This window comes from Tenebrio molitor, chromosome 3 (genome assembly GCF_963966145.1).
Source record: "Tenebrio molitor chromosome 3, icTenMoli1.1, whole genome shotgun sequence".
Classification (NCBI taxonomy): domain Eukaryota; kingdom Metazoa; phylum Arthropoda; class Insecta; order Coleoptera; family Tenebrionidae; genus Tenebrio; species Tenebrio molitor.
The window spans coordinates 2,838,605-2,855,585 of NC_091048.1; the positions used below are offsets into that span (position 1 = coordinate 2,838,605).

Consider the following 16,981-nt stretch of genomic DNA (forward strand, 5'->3'; position numbering starts at 1 on the left):
ATTTTCCCTTTTGAATTTTTAAGTGTTAGAATGAAATCTGTGGTAGGAGGATCTACCACTTCATCTGAGGTTTCTTCTAAGTTCCTTCTCCCCAACAATGTACGTTTTCTTCACATCATCACAACCTGCTATTCACATCTTCTTCAAAGTCTTTAAGATATATCTCTTTGGCTCTTTGGGCAATCCTCCTCCTCCTCCGCCTCCACCAGTTATAAGACTTCTTTATCCTCGCTTGATGCACACTTTGCTTGTTATTTGTGCGTTTCTCAAAGTACCCAATAGCATCTCTTCAACCTAGTCCACAAGCAGCAATCTCTTCCTTCCTCTTTCTTTTTATTCATTTTGGAATTAGACGACCGCACCTGTCTCTTCCTCAGAGAGTTTTTTACCCTTTCTCTTGTGCTTCCGAGAAAAAAGTGTCGTGAGGAGCAAAACAGATAAATCCTGTATCTTCTTTGCTTTTCTGAGGCTCAAGAACAACTGAAATCAAGTTTCAAAATCTTTTAGTCGCCCGTTTTTCAAAAATATTTGTAGCTTCTGACAAGTAAAAGATTAGTTTTTGAAAATAGTCCTTGCAGCATCGTTCTTTCTCTGTTTTTCTTTCGTTTAAAGCGGAGTAAAATTTTACTGCAACGCAATTCGTACATGCCTCAGTAACGAGCTTACGCAATGCCATTTCCATCGAAGGAATTAGGTAATTACCGCCGGCAAATGCAATAAAAATTTGTAGCCACGTAATTTATTTAATCATCAATTAATTAAGTTACGTAAAAAGCATTAATAATAATTAAAGAGCAATTTCGTTTCGCGATATAACAATATTCCACAATTAATCATTTTATCATCTGCAGTCGTATTAATTAAGCCAATAGAGAGACACTAAAGCCGTTATTACCATAATAAAAGATCACCAACATAAATAACTCGATTGCTCAATTTGATAAATAATAAATTGTTATTATTGAAAGTATTTGTTTTGTGCGGGGCTTAGAAACTTGAGCTGACGGAACTAGAGGAGCGAATAAACAAGGAGTTGGTGAATAGAGAGCCAAGCGGCGTCCTCTTTCGTTCGATTGCGCAACTGTCTACACATCTTCTTTGACAGGACTGGGTGTTGAGAGTAAAATTCTGTTTGTAGACCAGCCGACGATTAACCAGACCAGCAGTAACGTGGTAGACGGCATAAACCTAGACGAAATCAAAGACTTCGCCAAAGCGTTCAAACTTCGTAGACTATCTCTGGGACTCACTCAGACCCAAGTAGGCCAAGCCCTCAGCGTGACCGAGGGCCCTGCTTACAGCCAGAGCGCGATATGCAGGTATGCCCTCCAGTTCAAATCAAAGCCAGGACCTGTGCATACCGACCGTTGTGGAGCAAGCGCATCGACCCGAGCTGAGTCCGCCGGATCTGTCGTGGTTGCGTTTGTTCCACAACAGTGTATGACGTAAGTAATTCCTTGGTTTGTTCCCAGTGCCCTGGCGTCTCAGATGTTTGCAGCCGCGCAACTTTCGTCACAGCAGCAAGCGATGTACGTTTATCTATCTGTCAAGATGGTTGTTGAGTAGTCTCTTAAGGATAAGTTTTAGTCAGTTGTGTCTGTGGGATTTGCGCCAGGGCACTGGCATCATCGACCGATTTGCGTTCTTACACGTTTTCCACTTTTTTTCATTATAGTATGTCAGTGTCCTGTGCCAAAAGCCGTCGCAAAATCGAAATTTACACAAATCGAGTTCTCATCTGGACTGTTTGTTTGTTGTAGGTTTGAAAAGTTAGACATTACACCAAAGAGCGCCCAAAAGATTAAACCCGTCTTGGAGAGGTGGATGAAGGAAGCCGAAGAAAGGTTGGTACCATTTTTTTGTTCACTTCACCCTTGCAAAAAAATTGGCAACCGAACATTGCTGGCTACAATTGCTACAATTTTTCTTTAATTCTTTAACAAATCTGATCTAGTTGATTCACAAACATTTGCAACAGCTTCGATAATTACAAACTACTGAATTTTGCTTGACTTTAATTGATTTTCTACGCCAAAAATAACATTTTAACACCAAGAGACTTGAACAGTTGAATTTAGCTTCAGCGATTCCGACCAATATAGTCTGTATCTTTGAACCCTTTCATCGAGTTGTCTTAGTTCAAAGTAACGCTTTCTGACACTTCTTCTTGAGAAGTTCTTGTTCTGAATATGAAGAAGAAGAAGAAGAAGAAGAACTTTATTATTATTGTCTCGATACAATATACTTTTTACAATATTTAGTTACCATTATTCATCTACAACTATGCTCTAAAATTGCATGTATCTGGATAATTGTCTTTTAAACTCACCTACATTGCCTAAAATTTTCAAATTCATCGGCAATTCATTGTATTCTTTCATTCCTTTGTAGAAAATTGAGTTCATTGTTCGGCTCAACATGACTTTAGTTATGTTTAAATCAAGCTTGTCTCTAGTTGAGTACCGATGAACTTGACAATTGAATTTAATAAGACATTTAAAATATGCCGGTAACATGTTATGTACCATCTTAAACATAAAAATCATTGACATATAATACAATCTTTGTTCCACTGACATCCACTGTAGAGTGCTGAGCATGAGTCGAATAGGTGTATATTTATTACATTTAAGTATTATTCTCATGCCTCTATTCTGTAATTTTTGTAATACACCAACTTTTGTTTTATCCATTAGATACAAAACAGAGGCACAAAAATCAAAGTGTGGTAAAATTATTGATTTATATATCACTAAACAAATATCTATATTTACAAAATTTGAGATTCTAGAGAAAAAATAAATATGATAAATAAAGTACAAATTAAAGTGGCGAATATTACTCACAATTTTTACAAGAACGAACGACTGAGGAGAAGCATCAAAAGTAAAACGCGAATTCTCGTTTTCCATCGAAGATAAAGATGGTTCCTTCTGCCAAAAAAGTTATAGAAGAAAGTTTCTGGAACTCCAGAAGAATAGAAAAAAGTTTGAAAGGATTCCTGGTCTGGCAGCGAGAGTTAGCAGACGTGTCTAGTAAAAAGGTGTCTAACAAAAAAGTGCAGAGATTACTAACGTAAACAGCAACGAGCGAATGAGAGGTGATAAGCAGAAGGCAGCGGGCGAGAAAGAGAGGGCATGCCGAAATCGCCGAGAGTAAGGAAAAAAGCAGCAAGAGAGAAAGAGAAGAGGGTAGGACGTCTGAAGAAGGTACGACCCCATTCAGAAAGAGTTCCAGAACGGGAAGATGTCCAAGTAGAAGCGAAGAAAGAAATAAAGATAGGAAATGGATAATGAGATGAAAAGCATGATTAGAGAGATAAGAAAGGATACGGAGAGAATAAGAGAGGAGAACAAAGTACTAAGAAAGGAATTAGCGGCAGTGAGAGAGGAGAAGGGTATCGAAGGAAAGAATTAACGGCAGTGAGAGAGGAGATGAGAGAAAGAGAAGAAAAATGGCAGGTGGAGGAGGCAGAGACAGAATAATGTTATAATAACCGGAATAAGGGGAATACGAGGGAATAAAGAGAGGGAGGTGGAACAATGGTTAGAAAGGTAGATAGGGGTGAAAGTGAACGTAAAGGAAGTATTTAGAATAAATAAAGATAAGATGATGCTGGCAAAAATAGAAAGTTGGCAGCAGAAGAAGAAAGGTGAAAAGACGTAACGGGTGACTATTAAAATTTTCACTTAGGGTTGGCTATGGATTATTCTTTGTTTTCCATTGCACCTTAGACACTGACAAGTTTGACATTTCAATAAATGTTTTTTCTCATTTATAGGTTATGTTTCAATTGTACTGACTGACATTTGTCGTTCGTTCTTGCGTGTGTCTAAAGTAACAGAAAAAATAAAAACTCGTTCAAAGCCAACTCCAAGTGAAAATTTTAATAGTCGCCCGTTATACAGCCCCACGGAATAGAAAATGCAACCCGCAATTCATCAGGAGAAAAACCCGGACATTTACCGCTTCGATGTCCGGCTTTTTGTTGCAATGTATTGTGGGTTGCATTTTCTATTCCGTCGGGCTCATTATTCCTCGTAAATCACCCTGTATAGACCACGATTTGACAAAGAAAGAAAGGAAACCACACAAGAAGTTAAGAGAGGTGGCTAGAGAGGAGAGAGATAGAGAAAATAGGGTGAAAATAGGACACAGGAAGATACAGATCAACGGGGAATGGTTTATATAGGCCAACCGGGGGAATAATAACAGGCGTGAAATAGGGGATTAAAGAAAAGTGACAAGAAAAGGGAGAAGAAGAAAGATGCATGGAAAGAAAAGTTAATATAGGCAATAAATGGTGGAAAATAATGACAATATACAGTAAAGAGGTGAAGACAATAAGAACACGTGTCGAAGACGCAATGAAAGAAAACAGGGAAGAATGTAAGCTCATTGGCAGGGGACTTCAACGGGAGAATAGGAGAAAAAGGAGCAAGAAATGGGGAAGAGGAAAGGGGGATGGGAAAAGAAAATCCAAAAACAAGGTGGAAAATTTAGAAGGGAAGAGACTGATGGAATTGATCGAAAAAAAATGCATGGGAAGTGTTGAACGGGAACAAACAAGAGGACGAAGAAGGGGGGAAACAACAATAGATTACAGAGTAGTGAACGAAGAAGCATGGGAAAGAGTGGAAGAATTCGGAATAGGAGAGAGACCAGAGTCAGACCATCTCGAAATAGCTTTGAAGAAGCGAAGGGAAGTGAAAGAACAGAGAAGGAAAGGAGTGGGGGATAGCAATAAAACTGTTTATTTTAATTTTTTTGAAATTGCTGTGTTATGTTTAGAGAAAATGTAATCAGGAATCGGAAAGCCGGTAGGGCAAAATAAAGGATTCTATCTCTAGAAAAGGGTTTGCACCATCAAAAGAAAATGTTATGATAATTTTCTAAATCGATTAGAAGGTACATCCGTAACCAAAAAAAGAATAATGACCGATTAGAACATATTACTTTACGACAACAACGCAGATATTACTTCACCTTCATCAGCTTGATTCACTAATCAAGAACATTTCACTTAAAGTTTTCACATTCAGTTTGCTTCACCGAAACGATTTATTTAGATGTTTTTCTGCTTCCTCAGTGGAAAACACTGTCAGACTAGAAAGAAATGTTCAACAGATGGAGGAGATGGTTGCAGCACCCGAATAGCGAGACACGTTTCGTTCAGAAAGTGGATTATCTTTATCTGCTCACAAGAATGTGATCAGCATCAAATACCACTTAAATATAGAAGGCGCAAAAAATTTGCTGTTCCTTGATTAATTACAGAACTGCCATTTTCTATTTATAATAATTAATAAATAATAACGATAAGCTGCATTGCTTGGAAAGGAAAGCTTTGAAAATACGACGAGTATTTTACACTAAATCAAGACCGAGAGAACGTAAGAACATTATAACATTCCAGATCTGTTTGAGCAAGCAAATTTGCGCAAGCTGTGGAAACTGATACAAAGAAAAAACCTATCTCATGTTACTCCTTGGTTCAACTTCCAAGCAAGTCTTTCAGAAATATTTGTAACAAGAATTGTTACGGGAATGGATTTTTTTTTCCCCTTCTGCTCGTCTAATCATCCTCACACCTGTCTTCTGCCGGTCAAACTATTATCGTGCCCTTTGCTCTTGGCTGAAGACCAAATGATCGTCTTCTACAAATACCTACATCAAACATTCATCTCATTATAAGGTCTTGGGAAGCTACTCTTACTCTCCCAGTTTGTGGATATTTAATAATTTACCTCCACTACAGCTGGCGCGGCGATTCATTGGAGTAATAAACTGGCGTGATCTTCACATGATTTTCGGGGGATGGTTTCCTATTGGTTAAAGGGCGAGCGTTAAAAAGCACCATGCAGCGCCAATGCACACAGTCGAAATTAAGTAGTAAGATTTAAAACTCAAATTTGGCGAGGCAGTATAAATCAGGATTTTCGTCGCTACGAACTATCACGTGAACACCTCGTGACTACTCCAGTGGTTCGCCGCTCAACTATAGTTAGCGACAGCGTAATACTGATATGGACCGTGATTTGGGTTTATCTGGTTTACGATTGATCACAACAACATTCAAGAATAAGCAACAAAGGGATATAAAGTGTTGAAAATACTGTTAGCATTTTAACAAGAACACTAAAACATCGTGGGCAAAAATTTTCACATTTGGCTTTATTTGAGCATTTATGGTAGCTTCCTTGGTGTATCCTGCTTACGTAAGCTTTCACTATTTGTCTTGCTACATCACCAAGTCTTTGCATTTGAACACCAAAGAAAATGGTGAGCTGTTCAGTTTACCCCACACATTATTAGTACTTAAATACACAATTTTAACCAATCTGGAGAAAGAAAAATTCTCGAGAACTAGCATTCTCATTTTAAGCATTTTGGAGCCATAGAAGCGTTCTAGCAGTCTTGGTTTTCAATTTTGCGTTTATATTTCTCAACTGTAGACCCCCTAGAAGATTAACAAACTGTTTCTTCTGGTGCTCTAGTAATTAATAAAGAAGAGACAAGCTTGTTTGTAAATGTTAACCAAATAATATTAATTCTAAAAGGTGCAATTTGTAGCTAAAATATTTAAAGATTCTTTTTTGCAATTTGAACGTACCTACCCATCTAGATCTCTAGATGTCATCCTTTTTGTGCAGAGTTTATTTCGAACATCCTCACTACTGTTGAAACATATTAACTAAAATAAGAAAGAGGGTAGCGGTGCTATTTATTTTGTGCGTTCTTTCGCTCATTTACGGTTCGCCATCAATGTTTGCAATATTCTAAATTGAATAACGTTTCGAATTGATCGAAGCTGCCGTAAGAGTCATTCAGTTATCGATTAATAAAAGTTTGTTTAATTCCAGATACAAGAGTGGCCAAAACCACTTGACCGACTTCATCGGCATAGAACCGTCGAAGAAGCGAAAGCGGAGAACATCGTTCACCCCCCAGGCGTTGGAACTCCTGAACGCCCACTTCGAGAGGAACACACACCCTTCAGGTAAGGCGGAGATGTAGCGAGGGGAGAGTTTGACTTGTTTTTTTTTCGTGCAGGGACGGAGATCACCGGATTGGCCCACCAGCTGGGCTACGAAAGGGAGGTGATACGAATATGGTTCTGCAACAAGAGACAGGCATTGAAAAACACCGTTCGGATGATGTCGAAAGGAATGGTGTAAAACGTCTGTGATCTGACTATAAACAGTTCAAGTGTAAATAATCGTATACAATCAATTTTTGTAAATAATCGTGTAAAAAATTCAAGGATTGTTGTTATTGTGTGATGGTATGTTGTAAGATTCGACGATTCAAAGATGCCACAATACTCATTTTTTAATGAATTATTTATTGAAGTTGGCCGGAAATGCACCGAAACTGAGGCGAGCACTTAAATTATTATTTTAAATTATCCTGATTGTAATAAACTGATTCAAGATGACTGCTTTTATTTCCACATCCCTTCGAGTAGTGGTGTTGCAAGTATACGATATTATTAAGAGTTAACGAGACATATCCGATTCTTAACAGTGTAAGTTCAGAGTAAATGACCAAAATTTTACGGAAAATAAACTTCTCTCTAAATATCGGAACGATTTGATCTCAAAGTCATTTACACAAATAATATTATTTAGTAGGGGGCGACTCCGAATGAAACCAAAGTTCCTATTAGTACATAAGTGATAAATGTTGTAAATAGGATTATGAAGGATTAATTTTAGTAAATAACTTTACTAAAGTCTGTGTCAGAGTAGAAATTATTGTGAATTAATTCTAGTGATTCTGATATAATAAGTTATGTGGATGACAATTGTACTTGTTCGTATTGTAGATGTACGCAGAATAAAAGAATCATTGTGGTAGTCACGTTCATTTCTCCAAAACCGCACAAGACAAAGAAGCGTTATCAATTTATCACATAACATCGATACAACATTTATATTTGTCCTGAAATTGGACCAAGTAAACACCAGTTGGGGCCAGTGTCGTCGTTCAACTCTCCATTTTGTAAAGAAAATGAAATACAGTTTTTTCCATGAAGCCTTTGAAGTTTTTTGTAAATTATGCAATTATGTATAAGTGCTTCTTTCATTCAAAATTGAAATGACTTTTGAAACAATGCTACTCAAACTATTTTATATTAAAGTAGGTATCAATAGTTCACAACGAGGATCTGCATTGACTCTTGTAGACTTTTGATGTTATTATGGAGAGGTGTCCTTCTAAACCCTGCCAATTATCAAAATATCTGTAATTAATATATGATTCACAACTGTCGGACTAGACTATAAAATATGAATTGTGATGTGTCTGCGGAAGCTATCCTTCTTGTGCCTCCAATTCAAGACCGGTATGCAGAGATGCCATCTTCAGCAGTGGCAGTGGTGCACGTGGATGTATTGGTGGTTGCCTCTGTTCGGGCGCAACAGCCCCATTTTATTAGATTTTTAATAATGCTTTCGGTTAAAATGAAAAAAATTACAGCTAAAGTGAAATCAAAACTGTCTAAATCTTCCTCAGAAGCTGAGAGTGTGATTCTGGTTACATTTTTCTGTCAAATTCTCAAAAGAAAGAAGGTTTAAATAAGATGCGACTTGATGTTAGTTTTGAAGGCAAGTTAATATTGAATGTTTAAAAAAATCTGCTTTAGAGCGGCTGTGAAGAACAAATACAGTGAAAATTTATAGCCTAGCTTATATTATTAAATATGTATAATCACAGACTAAGATCCACATGATGGTGGTTCGTCTCTAGGAGCGGAGTAACGGCCAATCACTCGTATAGAAGTTGTTCTTGAACCAAAATCACTTCTGATTTTATTAAATCGGTTGAAACATTTATGCATCCCTCTATTCACTACTATATGACTGGTCATGCACGACAACTATCCTAATAATGACACTAAAAACCACAACATTTTATATTTCAGATTAATATGAGCGAAGCCGCTGGCAAAAGCTCGTTGCAAAATGAAAAGTCATTTCTAATGAATTCAAATTTAAAATTAACGGAATTTGATGTTTCGACGACGTTCCGCTAGGTGCGCTCAGTGCGCTGTCGCCGCTCGCCGGTGTCTCAAGTCTCACGTTTCCCGGTTGTTCATTTTTTTAATGTGGAATTTGTGATTTCTCTCAATGTTTCTTCCTTTAAACAACCCTTCTTGTATATTGTTTCAAAAGGACAACTTAGTGGCGTTGGTATGTAGTTGGTTGTTCACAAAAATAATGTGCATAAGAAATTTTGTATTTGTAGGTTAGGAGGCACTGTACCAGAAAACGGTAAGTTTGAAAATTTAAATTCATCAGATCAGTACATGACAACACATCTCAATGCAGTAGATAGTTAGACTAAGACGTTAGCAGAATCAAGTAAAATCTTTCCTAGTACGGAATGTGTAGTTACATAGTGGGATAATGTGCACATTGCCCATAACATGTATAGATTTGCTTACAACTCATGTAAAAGTGGATTGTAAATAATGATTTATAAATTGTATCCATATTGTCCAGAGAATGTACAGAGTGATCAACAAGAAACCAAATCAAGAGTGCTACCTCATTTTTTGTTTTATCGAAACGTATTTCTATCATGGATCAGCCGCTTTTATTTACTTGCTGTGGACACTCGTTTTGTTGGTTGCCTACCTCTCAAAAATCTATCATTAATTGCCTTTATAAATTTTTTGTAATTCATGAATAATAGATTTAAAAGCAAGTTATAATTAATTATTATTTATTATTGATTAAGGAAAAAACACACAGTTACACAAAATTCCTTCATAAGGCACAATCTTGAGTTACAAAATTTTAAAAATAATTATTTTTCACAATTCTTTGTTTTGTTGTTTTCTGTAAGAAAAGTGTAAAAGTTATTATTCTCTAAATTTTGGGTAATTGAGAACTTACTCGTATCTTTTCTAGCAGTGTTTAAAACATTTAAATTACTCCAAGGTCAAAAAATAAGTTTTCACAAAAACTGCTCAAAATGTTCTCCATTGTGGTCCAGACAGAATCAAACTTGCCTCTCATAATTTCAAAAACCCTTATGAAGCTGTCAATTTGTTTAGGGTAATGTGTGGGTTTTATTTCTTGCAACACACAAAGGGAAACAAATTAATATCCTTCTTAAAAAATTTCTGATAAGTGCTATAACACAATTTAACTTGTTGTCTTAAACGCCTTATGGAAGTTGAGGGATGTTCCTTGATAATTTGTGGAACATTTTGCACCATTTCTAAAATTTGAACTAAGAACTGACCTGACTTCTTCTTAATGATGGGTTATGATTTGCTAAAATTAGGCACTAAAATTTTAAGACATTGATAAACTTGTTGATAACCAATACCATCAGGTTCGGACATCTGGCTTAAAATTCTTCAGTGTAAGGGGGTACAAAGTAAGGCCAGTCTTCATTTTCTTGTTTCACCCTCTTTCGAAAATAATCTAATAAAAATGCCATCTCTTTAATGGTAAAACCCATTTTACAACTTATTCTGGGATAATTATTGCTTACAACTTCAATAAACGTCTGTAAACTTTGCCGAAATCGAAGATTTGTTTTCTAGGTTAAATCACTTAAATTGTCAACAACAACAACCTTGAATTTTGAAATGTGACATTTCAACGAAGCATCTCCGTACCAGTAGCATCGCGTTTGGCAATAAAGATGATAATTAACTTACTCTTACAAATGTAAAATGTTGCTCTTGTTAATCTTATAAATTGTTTCCCTTATCTTATAATAATAATAAAATGCACAATTATAATTTCAACGTCTAAAATTCATAAAGTATCATTTTTATTAAGTAGCGTTTGAGACCATAAATTGTATACGCCCATGTTTTGACCGCTTATGTGCATATGATTTTGCTACGACGTGACCGATAATTTGCAACGCTTGCTCTGATTTGGATTCTTGTTGATCACTCTGTATACACTGTAACTTCGCTACTTTGGAGAATGTGAAATTAATATGGTAGAATGATTAAGTATGTTCTTAGAAACTACATGTAAAAATAATAAGAGAAAAATAGTGATTAGACAAATATTTATAAACAGTAATTAATCACAAACAGATTTTTACTATACCTGTTTGTTCTTGAAAATGGTCTTAACAATTTTATTTTTACATGAAGTTACAACTTCGCCCATTTCCAAATATAACAGTCTTATTTCAAGCTTGCCCAGGCGTTTCTTTTGTTTTGCAAGTTTTTTAAAATCGACTTCCTACTCCAGATTCCAGGTAATTTCCTTTATAAACAAGTACATAATAGTCAAATATAATGAAATGTTTAAAGTTACATTTAATTTATTTAATTACTTTTGAATTGCATAAAAGGCTCTGAAGCTTTGCATTTTTTCGAAGTACACTTTCCTTTGCACAAACATTTTGTAAACCCTTGTCTGCCAGTAAGGGATTGTTGTCTATGTTCAAATGCGCCACCGTCATTATTTTTGTCGTAGCTACCAACATCAATCATTAGAAAATCATATTTCATATCCACAATGACTAATAATATTATTGAATTATAATGTTTGTAATTGTAATACAATGTTCCTCCATGAAATGGTTTGCGTATTCTAACATGTTTGCCGTCGATGGCACCTATGCACTTTGGAAACTTTTTCTCTCTGTAGTATTCAGCTGCCAATTTTTCAAAGTTTTTACTGTCCGGAAATTGTAAGTATTCTTCTCATAGGCTTTGATGTAACAATCCTAGCATCTCATTTACAATTACGCTAATATGATTGTGACTAATTCGAAAGCAAAAAGATGCTAAATGGTAGGAATCAAAGAGTATAAGAGAGAGAGGAAGGCTCCCATAAGACACTAAGCGATTTTTCGCGACTAACCTGGTCAGTCAGTAAGGTTAGAACTGGTAACTCTCCCCACTTCTAAATTCATTTTAATTAAACAGATTCGCGAAAACGTCAGTTAACGGTTATCCGGTTAGTGATGACATACAAAAGTCGCAGGAGTGAGGTTATAAAATGAATGAACTTATGTGGATCGAGATGTTGAATTGTGTATTTTTTGACTGTGGAACTGAGGAATTAATTGTTTGGTATTTATCCTTCATGCACGAATATGAAGTAAATTGGATGCTGTTACGGACCATAAGAGAAGTTTACTGGAAACCAAAATCTGAAGACCGTCAGTGGTTAATTAAATATCATGAAAATACCTTTTCTGATCTATTTCGTTTGAAAAAACAAACGTTTGAGAAATTGGTTCGTATTATCATGGAGAACGACACTCATGAGCTATTAAAAAAGAAGTATATGGGTGGAAATTACCCTGTATTACCTGAAAAATCAACTTTAGTGTTTGTATATTATATGGCTACACAAGATTCATTAATTTATATTGGTGATCGATTTTGCATATCGGCATCCGCAGTAATGAAGATTGTTAATTTCTTATTGTATTTAATAGTTAAGTTAAAACATAAATACATCATTTGGCCAAGAACCGAAGAAGAATTTGGAACTATCCGAAATGGGTTTGCACAGTATCCTGGTAGTTTGTTTATGCACTTACCTACCAAAATAACTGTGTGTTTTACTTAGGTGCCATTGGAGCTCTGGATGGAACTCACTGTAAAATTCTAGTGCCTTTAAATCAACATGATAGTTATGTTGATAGGTATTTGTCCCATTCCATAAATATTATGGCAATTTGTACAGCAAAGAAAATTCTAACCTATGCTTTTATTGGTTTTCCTGGATCAGCCCATGATTCCCGAGTATGTACAATAATAATAGTAATTTGTAAAAACACAATTCTGTAAGTCTCAGGGTTTCCCTTGCAGGTTTTTTTTAATTCCACATTTGTGCAAAATATTGAAAGACATGGTACAGAGTATTACTTTCCTGATGAAGAGTATCATCTTATTGGCGATAGTGCATTTCCCATAAGGCCATGGCTAATGACACCTTATCGTCAGAATGCTAATTTAGGAAGAACAGAAAAACGGCACAATAATATTCTAAGTTCTGATCGAGTAGTAATTGAAAACTGTTTTGGAATACTCACAGGCCGCTGGAGAAGACTTCAGTTTATAAATACATACTGCATTAGTAAAAGCATTGAAATAGCAACAGCTGCATGTGTTTTGCATAATTTTTCTTATTTAAATAATGATGAATGGGATGGAGAACTTTTTCGTGAACCACTCGAAAGACTTATTATTAGGAACAATGATATGGAACAAACAAGACTAGGGAAACAGAAGAGAGATAGAATTGCAAGACTCCTGTGAAAGGATTCATTTTTACACTGGCTTTGACTTAATACATGGGTACAGGACTTGACCTGACCTACACTTGTCAATAATTATCACAAAGTATTCCAAAAACATAATACTTTATTCTTAGATGTAAGTACAAAAAAATAAACATTTTTAAACATAACAATACTCGTATTCAATACAAGCACGCATCCAAGTTATTCATCATCACTTTCATCACTTGGGGACGGCAGTTGACGCTTTTTGCCAATTTTGGTCTCTACCATTACTTTGAATAAGTTCAGCATCTCTTGTCTTTGGTCTATCTGTTTTTCAAGAATCTTTTGTAAGATACTGAATTCTGTCCTGCGTTCATCTTGATTTTCAGTGTGTTGCTTCTTCATTTGGTTAAGAACCAGCACACTTCCACTCTCACGTTTCATACGTTTTACAGATGAAAATCGATTTTTTATAGCATTTGCTGATGCAGACGTTGTTGTCGAGGTTGTTGCAGTATCTGTACTACTGTCATTTTCACTGGCCTCTTCTGTATCTTGTAAATTTGTAGGAGCAACTTTATCCTTTGATCCTAAAATACCATGCATTTCTGAGAAAAAAAGGTGGCGGGTCCCTTTTTTCCTCCCCTGTACGTTTGACGTGTTTCAGGTGGTTTAAATATTGCTTCTGTAGGTTAGCAAATTTTTGCCTGCAACGTTCTCCACCCTCCTTACCGATTCCGCAATTGAAACCTGCTTCTGCTAGCTCTTGAGCAATTTTGTTCTAAATCTGGGATTTTATCGTTTTTTTGTCTTCAAATTTGGATGAATATTTTCCACGTAACGTTAATAACATAGCGGTTGCTTCCTCGTCATTGGCTGTGGGCCGTCCTTTACCTTTCCAAATAGTGGCATTTGTTTCATTATCTGTTGTGTCTACTGGACCCTCAGTAGCAACCTCGCACACAGTTATATCGTTGTTATTATTAGTTTGTGATACGAAGTCCTTTATGAATTGCTCTGCTTTATTAGGATCTATGATAATTGACAAAACTTATTCGATTAGATTTGCAAACATGCTGTGGTAGTTACTTACCGTTAAGAAGAATCTCTGCTGTCTCCAGGTCCACTACGACGTGGTAATCTTCACCTTGATGGTTAAGATTTAATAGTTATTTACACAATTAGTGGGATAAAAGCAATATTACAGGATTCGAGTGTGAAGATTGCAGATGACGAGGGCGTTAGCCCGAGTTCATCTGTAATCACACGAGTTTTCTGTAATATGCTTAGCCCACGTGTTATGTACAAAATTTTATCTAAGACCGCCCCGAATTAAAAAAAAAAGGTAAATCTAATTTATTTCCGCCAGTTTCATTACACCACTCAGTGGAATAATGACTTACTTATCCCACTGAGTGAGGTAATGAAGCTCACTTATCCCACTGAGTGGAGTAATGCAATGCGTCCGGTAATGAAGTTCCTTATTCCACTCAAATGAGTGGGATAAGTGTCATTTATCCCACGGGATTAGATAAAATAATTTCTTAGTCCAAATAGAGGCGCCAAATTCAAATTTTCAATTTTAACCAGCAAACGATCGTTTGCGAATAAAAAATACGTATTAAAATGTTTATTGAGTTATGTCAATAAAACACGAATTATTATGAAGTGAAAAACATTGATTTCCTTGCTAATGCGGATTTCATTGCAACAATTCTGCTATCTTTGCCTGAACTACTATGTACTATCGGTGGACATAAAAAACTGGGACAAACATGACAATTGTATAAAGTCAAAAATCACAAATATACATTGCGTAAATGTGGCTTTTTACAAATAAGGTTCTAAAATTTATGACATGCTAATGACATATTGTCAGAAACATCAAGTTAAAGTTCAGTTCTTCATCTCTGGCTACATTGCACTCCTGTAGTGGTTATGGACGACCATTTTATTAACAGGTTAATGGGACGAAATGTCAGCACCTTCTCTGGTTAGTGGTTAACGAAAATAAGGAAATAGCAGCACGTTTATTGTAACGTTATAAAAAAAATAAAACAAGAAAAGACTAGTATTTTGTCATCTCCCCGTTATTATCAATAACACTTTGTAGCCGACGAGGCATAGAAGTAACCAAATTTGTGATATATTCTGGCGTTATTACGTGCCATGCTTCAATAATTTTTTGTTGTAGTTCCTCCGCATTTTGGGGACGGAAATCATTTTTATACATGAATTTTGTCATATATCCCCAAACTTGTTCTATCGGATTTAAATCCGGACTTTTGGAAGGCCATGGTAAAACGTTTACTCTTTGAGCTTCTAAATATTCCCTAACCGCTCTTGCTCGATGAACAGGACAATTATCCTAAAATTTTAGCAATTTATAACATTGAAAAATAAATGATAAATAAAAATTACATGTTGAAATATAAAGTTTTGTTGGCCAAATACAGGTAAGACAGATGGAAGCATAACTTCTTCCAACAGTCTGCGATAAATAGCACTATTTAATCTCTCCTCCACTATCACACATACTCCAGGACCTCTGCTGCTGATCCATCCCCATATATTTAACGAAAAGCGACCACTTTTATCATAATTTTTAACATATTGTTCATTATATCGAGTTCCTGGCGGTTTGTATACTCGGATACGTCCATTGTGAGAAGACTGAAAAGTCTTCTCATCCGAAAATACCACATTATTCTATATATTATTGTCCTGATTAATGTATTCTTGCGCAAAACGTATTCTACCTGCTTTATTCTCTTCGGTTAAATAAATTTTATTCGTCGCAGATGTATTTCGCAATTCAGACTCCCGGATTCTTTTCGAGCCGTTTTTAAACATGCAGGAAAAGCTGTTTCTAGTCGAGCGTTGACTGCTGACTGGAAAGGACGTGACGAAGAAAATTAATGAGTCGATCATCCTCTTCATTAGTCGTCACTTTTGGACGAGCCGAACCTGGTCTTCTTGCAATTTTCCCATATTCTGCAATTCGTTGCTTTGCTAGTAAGACAGTATTCTTGCTAATACCTAATTCATGGGCAATAGCTCGCATAGATACGCCATCTCGGAGGCGTTGTGCAATAGTCTGCTTTTGCACGTCTGTTAAATTAGACATTTTTTAAATTTGACAAGAGTTAATTTTAAATATTGACTGTTTTTATTTTGAGTGACAGTTCAAAAGTCTGATACACAATAAGTAAATTTTGGATGTCCCAAGTTTTAATGTCCACCGATAGTACATATTTAAAATATAAATTTTAGGTGGACTGTGGGTTTTCAAAAATGATTTCTTAATTCTCGTCCGAATCTTCCGTTTTTGAAGACCCATACAAGTTGTGACTCATCAATTTTATTGTTTTTTCATTGATTTCGAAAGAATGACAGTCTTTTGCATATTCACTGGCCAATATTAATCCATCATTGGTTTCAGTACAAAGTTTCTTTCTAATTTTGGTTTTAATTAGGTTTACTTTTGAAAACACTCTTTCGCATGTGGCATTTGAATATGGCATTACCATTAAATCTACATAATACAAAATTTCCCAGTTCTGTGAATTTAAAATTTCCAGCCATATCAGTAAGTTTATATATTTTAAACCAATATTCATCAATATTTTTCTCATCTTTAATTTCTGTAGGTAACTCTGAATATGACTGAATGTATAACCGCCACTGGTCATCAATTTTTTGCATATGATCTTTATTAATAATTCTATTTAAGTTTTTTGCGATGTTAAAAATAGAG

The 16,981-nt window shown here is 35.7% G+C and overlaps 1 protein-coding gene and 4 long non-coding RNA genes across 14 annotated transcripts in view; 3 read left to right on the forward strand and 2 right to left on the reverse strand.

Annotated features, from left to right (window-relative positions):
- Positions 1–7,438, forward strand: part of pdm3 (pou domain motif 3) — a 189,258-nt gene extending 181,820 nt beyond the window's left edge. For 5 of the 8 annotated variants that reach the window (XM_069041023.1, XM_069041021.1, XM_069041022.1 and 2 more), the window contains 5 exons: positions 1,139–1,319; positions 1,473–1,529; positions 1,761–1,844; positions 6,849–7,000; positions 7,054–7,438. In XM_069041023.1, coding sequence (XP_068897124.1) covers positions 1,139–1,319; positions 1,473–1,529; positions 1,761–1,844; positions 6,849–7,000; positions 7,054–7,178 — 599 coding nt within the window. In that variant the 3' untranslated portion in view covers positions 7,179–7,438. The remainder of the gene's footprint in view (positions 1–1,138; positions 1,320–1,472; positions 1,530–1,760; positions 1,845–6,848; positions 7,001–7,053) is intronic. The other 3 variants (XM_069041024.1, XM_069041025.1, XM_069041026.1) reach the window with 3 other exon arrangements.
- Positions 7,439–9,059: 1,621 nt separating this feature from the next.
- Positions 9,060–9,730, forward strand: LOC138126645 (uncharacterized). Its single transcript, XR_011157892.1, has 2 exons — positions 9,060–9,194; positions 9,250–9,730. It is a non-coding gene; the product is annotated as an uncharacterized lncRNA (long non-coding RNA).
- On the reverse strand, positions 9,713–10,810 carry LOC138126643 (uncharacterized). Of its 2 annotated transcripts, XR_011157889.1 has the most exons (4): positions 10,510–10,810; positions 10,342–10,439; positions 9,903–10,286; positions 9,713–9,845 (listed from the first exon to the last, which is right to left on the reverse strand). It is a non-coding gene; the product is annotated as an uncharacterized lncRNA (long non-coding RNA). The 2 variants fall into 2 exon arrangements; XR_011157888.1 differs by having other exon boundaries at positions 10,342–10,810.
- Positions 10,811–10,919: 109 nt separating this feature from the next.
- On the forward strand, positions 10,920–13,412 carry LOC138126644 (uncharacterized). 2 transcript variants are annotated; one of them, XR_011157891.1, is made up of 3 exons: positions 10,920–11,860; positions 11,915–12,742; positions 12,809–13,412. It is a non-coding gene; the product is annotated as an uncharacterized lncRNA (long non-coding RNA). The 2 variants fall into 2 exon arrangements; XR_011157890.1 differs by having other exon boundaries at positions 10,920–12,742.
- An 84-nt stretch (positions 13,413–13,496) lies between these two features.
- Positions 13,497–14,390, reverse strand: LOC138126646 (uncharacterized). The gene is made up of 2 exons (XR_011157893.1): positions 14,318–14,390; positions 13,497–14,256 (listed from the first exon to the last, which is right to left on the reverse strand). It is a non-coding gene; the product is annotated as an uncharacterized lncRNA (long non-coding RNA).
- Positions 14,391–16,981: the final 2,591 nt, after the last annotated feature.